The sequence below is a fragment of the Zingiber officinale genome, chromosome 4B, assembly GCF_018446385.1.
Source record: "Zingiber officinale cultivar Zhangliang chromosome 4B, Zo_v1.1, whole genome shotgun sequence".
NCBI lineage: Eukaryota > Viridiplantae > Streptophyta > Magnoliopsida > Zingiberales > Zingiberaceae > Zingiber > Zingiber officinale.
Genome location: NC_055993.1, coordinates 96,317,529 through 96,322,370, shown reverse-complemented (window position 1 = coordinate 96,322,370; position 4,842 = coordinate 96,317,529). Strand labels below are relative to the sequence as shown.

The 4,842-nt window shown below is 43.7% G+C and overlaps 1 protein-coding gene across 1 annotated transcript; it reads right to left on the bottom strand.

Annotated features, from left to right (window-relative positions):
* Window positions 1-913: 913 nt before the first annotated feature.
* Window positions 914-3,281, bottom strand: LOC121977750 (L-type lectin-domain containing receptor kinase VII.1-like). Its single transcript, XM_042530184.1, has one exon. The coding sequence runs from the start codon at window positions 3,000-3,002 to the stop codon at window positions 927-929; it is 2,076 nt and encodes a 691-aa protein (XP_042386118.1). The 5' UTR covers window positions 3,003-3,281; the 3' UTR covers window positions 914-926.
* Window positions 3,282-4,842: the final 1,561 nt, after the last annotated feature.

The following is a 4,842-nucleotide window of genomic DNA, read 5'->3' as shown; positions in this document are numbered from 1 at the left end:
AAATTATACGGAAGTTTTATAAAAAATGAGAGGTTATTTAAGAATAAAACATCAGAGTCGATCCCTTGAACTCGAATTACTCGTCCTAGAAAAAAATAGACATACTCTTCAATTGACTCCAAACTCCAATTGTAACTCAAGCTCAGATGTGTTTTTTATTCGAAATACCTAGAATCTAGAAGAGTGGGTTCCAGTGTTAAAAAGAAAAAAAAAAAATCTCATTTCATTTTCTAATGCATCCCCTCTCTCCAGAATTAAAAAGGGTCTAATATGTTCCGATATCAAATCCATCGTTGAATCTAATATGATCTTATATCAGGCCCATTGGCCCACGATGGATTTGATATTTTTCCATATCAAACCTACTATTGGCTTGATATTTTTCATATCAGACCTACTCTGAATAATATGATCTAATATCATGCTAAGTATAAATCTAATATTTTTCATATCTTATTTAATCTATACTTGATATTTTTATATAGTTAGGTCCAACGTAAGTGTAATATTTTTTTCATACCAGATATTGAAAAAGCATGAAATTTAGACACTGTTTTAATATTTTTTATATAATTTTAAAATTTAGGATGTTTCTGTTGTAAATAAAAAAACATGATCGCTTTTGTTTTTTTATAAAAAGTCAAAAATTAATATATTGTCGAATGGCAGCGTTTAGAGTGGTGAGGATGAGACATAAATGAAGAAACAGTTAGAGTCCTGAACCATATATCATATTTCATATTTTGATTGTGAAATTAGGATGAGATGAAAATGAAGAAACAGTTAAAGTCCTGAACCATATATGATATTTTATATATTTGATTGTGAAATTTAAAAAACAAAATATTTGATTGATAATTGAAGGACCATAAATATTTGAGATTTTTTTTTTTTTTTTTGCTTTTATTACGTATCCTCTTACATGGTCAGACATCAGCTTCTTTTATAATGCACGAGTCCGTCCGAAACCCGGACTGCGACGTGGAAATGGAGATGGGACCCGCACTGGCCGTCTCCACCGGTCGCCGTAGCCTCGCATCCAGCAGCCACGACGTCGCCTCCGCTCTCCTGCCGCCCACCTCCGGCACCTCGTACCACTCTTCCGCCCCCAACATCCGCACCGCCTGCCTCATCGTGGGCCGGGCCGGCCCCTCCTCGCGCGTGCATGCCAACCCCACCGTCACCATCCGCACCGCCTCCCAATCGTCGAACCCCTCCGACCCCCTCGTTCTCACCTCCACAGCCGCCAGCTCCCCGTTCGTCGCCACGGCATCCCGCGCCCACGCCACCAGCGGCGGACGCCCCTCCTCCGCCGCCATCCGCCCGCTCGCCAACTCCAGCGCCAGCACTCCGAAGGCGTACACGTCGGTGGCCGTCGTAGTCCGCCCGCTCCGTATCACCTCCGGCGCCAGGTACCCCGCCGTCCCCACCACCCTGGTGGTCCTCAGCAACCGCCCTCTCGGTTGGGCCCGCGCCAGGCCGAAGTCTCCTAGCCGTCCGGTCATCTCTCCGTCCAGCATCACGTTGCTCGCCTTGATGTCGCGGTGGAGCACCACCGCCTCGCCCCAGCCCTCGTGCAGGTACCACACCGCCGCCGCCACTTCCCGCAGAACCCTCGCCCTCGATCCCCAATCCAACGGCTTCTTGGCGCCGTAGATCCACTGATCAAGGCTTCCGTTCTTCATGAAGTCGTACACGATAATCATCGCGCCAGCGGCTGGCCGTCGCGTCCGGCACCATCCCCGGAGGCGAACCAGGTTACGGTGCTTCAGCCGGCCGAGCGTGCAGACCTCGGCAGCGAAAAGCTTCGCCTCCTCCTCATTTGTTCGAGAGAAGACCTTCACCGCCACCGGATCGCCCCCAAGAAGCCCCTTGTAGACCGTCCCGTTGCCCCCTCGGCCAACGAGGTTGCTGCTGGCGAAACCATCCGTGGCGGCGACGATCCGATGGTAGTCGATTCGATGCGGCCAATACTCCGATTCCCACTCCTCTATTATCTCCTCGACCAACTGTCCCCTGTTTCTCCGACGACGAACCCATAGACCTAGCACTCCCATGAAAGACATCGCGATCACCGTGGCAGAGACAGAGAGGACGATAGAAAGACGTCTCTTCAACTTGGAGGACGCCGGCGTCGCGAAACTAGGAAGATTGGCCGTGATTAGGCCGTCGCCGGAGGAAAAATTGGAGTTGCTGAAGCTCCAACCCAGGACGCGGTGGCGCTCCACAAGCCGCCCGGTGGAGGCGCAGAATCCGACGTACATCTCATCGAGGAAGACGTCGGAGAGGTCTAATTCGACGGAGATAAGGGGACGGCGTGGCTTCCGGCCGAGACTTGCAGGGGCGATGGTGACGTTGAGTCTTCCGGCGGCATAGTCGACCCAAGCCTGGTAATTGGATCCGTCATTGAGTGTAAGTCCCACGAAAGCAGCTTCGTCGTCGGGCCAGTATCCGGCGGAGGCTGATTTGACGGAGGTGAGCGAGTTGAGGTCGACGCCGACGTGGTTGCTGTCGATATCGCCGAACTCTTCGTTGCGGAAGACATCGAACTCGACGGCGAGGACGCGTGACGAGGAGTCTCCGTTGGAGGAGAGGTTGAATAGGCCGAGGTGCTGGGCGGAGGTGGCGCCAAGGGTGCCGGGGGCAGGGGCGAAGAGGAAGGCGAGGCCGTGGCCGGGGAGGGCGGTGAGGACGGTGGCGACAGAGAAGAGGAAGGAGGCGGCGAAGGGAAGGACCTGGCGGGAGGAAGATTTGGTGGGGATGGGGTAGGGGAGGAGGGCACGGCCGAGAGAGAAGGCGTCGTCGTCGTGGGTGAGGGAGAGGAGGAACAGAGGGCGGCGTTGGTGGTGGTGGGAGTGGTATGTGAAAGGTTCGAGAGTGGCGTTAGCGTAGAGGCGGAGGTCTTCATTGTTGAAGCCGTTGAAGAGGAGGTCGACGGCGGAGGAGAGAGGGCAGATGAAACCGAGGAGGAGGAGGAGGAAGGGGAAAAGCGACGGCGACATGGCATGGAAGACGAGAGTGGGAATGGAGTTGGAAATAGTGAAGAGGATCGATCAGAGCAGAGCAGACGTGCACAAATCTACTAAACAAATCTAATTGGATTTATGTTTGTACGCTGATGTCTTGGTCAAGTCAACTCGAATTCCATTCTTACTTTTTGCCGACGGGGCATAACCCAGTTGAAGAATTACTATGAGTAGCTTTGTAACTGAGATACTAGATCTAGATAGCTTCGATTTCTTAATTTACAGAGAATATATTCCATTATTTAACCAAAGTAAAAAAATAAATAAATAGAGAAATTAACTGTTGAAAAAAAATTAAAAAATAAAAACAAACTATGAGCGTGGATCGATCAAATAAGATGCTCATCAGCTCTCCGATGTCCCAAAGTCCCAATTGAGCTATCAGCACAGAATAAGATTATTTTAAATTAAATATTTATAGTTTAAGTTGTTGTACAGATTGTTAGTGAGAAAGAGACATCATGAGGAAAAATACGTTTAATTTTAATTTGACCATGACTCATTTAATAAAAAAGTTTAAATTTATAATACCATTGTGTCACATTTAATAAATGGAAAGATACCTAACCCCCATATATATATATATATAATTCAACTTTCGTCTTGGTTATTTACTGACTAAATTCGAAATATAATTTATGCACATTTAAAATTATGTTTTTTAAAAAATTTTAATGTATATTTTTTATTCTTTAGCCATTTTTTTAATGGATTATATTAATCTTAGTTTATTATTAATAATCTTGTTTGAGTAAATTTATTTATTTTCTTTAAGATGATAGTGTTTATTGGCCAAGTCTTTTGAGTAAATTTTTTTATTTTAAAATGATAATGTGTCGTTGGCAATCTCTTTGGAATAAATTTGTTTACGTTTTAAAAGAAAATGTTACTAATTTATCCATTATTATATTTAATTGTTGGATCGAAAGCGCTAGATGGGAGGAGGGGGGGTGAATAATACTGGTGACTTTCACTCGTTTCGGATTCGTAAAACAACGAGTAATAAATGCAGCGAAAATTAAAAGAACACAATCAAACACGAGGAGTTACTTGGTTCGGAGCCTGTAACGACTCCTACTCCAAGGCCCGCGATCGTTGATCGCTTCCGGTGGACAACAACTATAAGCTCGAATAATGGTTACAGAATTATTACAATCTATTTGAATTAAAAGAGTATACCGACAACAAGAATGTGTAATTTCGAAGTTTCGGGTCATCGGAGTCTCGTTGCAGCACTCCGGAATCATCTCATTAGCAGTTTGTAGTAGAAAGATAGCTTGTAAGAAGATGTTTTGAGCTGCTAAATATGAAATTATTAAAAAAATTTAAACATGAGTATGAATATAAAGATTTGTAAAACTTATGCTCCTTTTTATGTTTAAATTCTTAATTTTCTTTAACTTTGACTTTTCTCTCCCCCTTTGACATAAATAAAAAAGAATATCGGGAAGAAAAAAGAATAATTAGTTTAAGCTCCCCTTGAAGAGTAGCATTTTAATGTCTTAGTGTTTCAAAAAGAATTGTTTTACTTAAATTAGGAAATGCCTTGAGAAATACTTAGTGTTTTCAATAAAAACTTAGCAAAATTTAGCATTTTAAAATAATTAATTTAGTAAACACTTAGCTAAATTTGGATAGCCTTTAAAAGATTTTGACAAACCCTTAAAAGTATTGATAATTACTTAACTTCTTAAAAGGATTTAGTTTGATTTGAAAAAATACTTAGTTTTTGTAGATCAAAATTTTTTTTTTTTAATATAAAAAAAGTTCAACTCCCTTCACTCCCTCTTGATTAATGCCTTAAAAGTTTTGAGGA

Excerpts from the sequence above, each read along its gene's own strand:
- LOC121977750 (XM_042530184.1), bottom strand. The coding sequence starts at position 3,002 with ATGTCGCCGTCGCTTTTCCCCTTCCTCCTCCTCCTCCTCGGTTTCATC.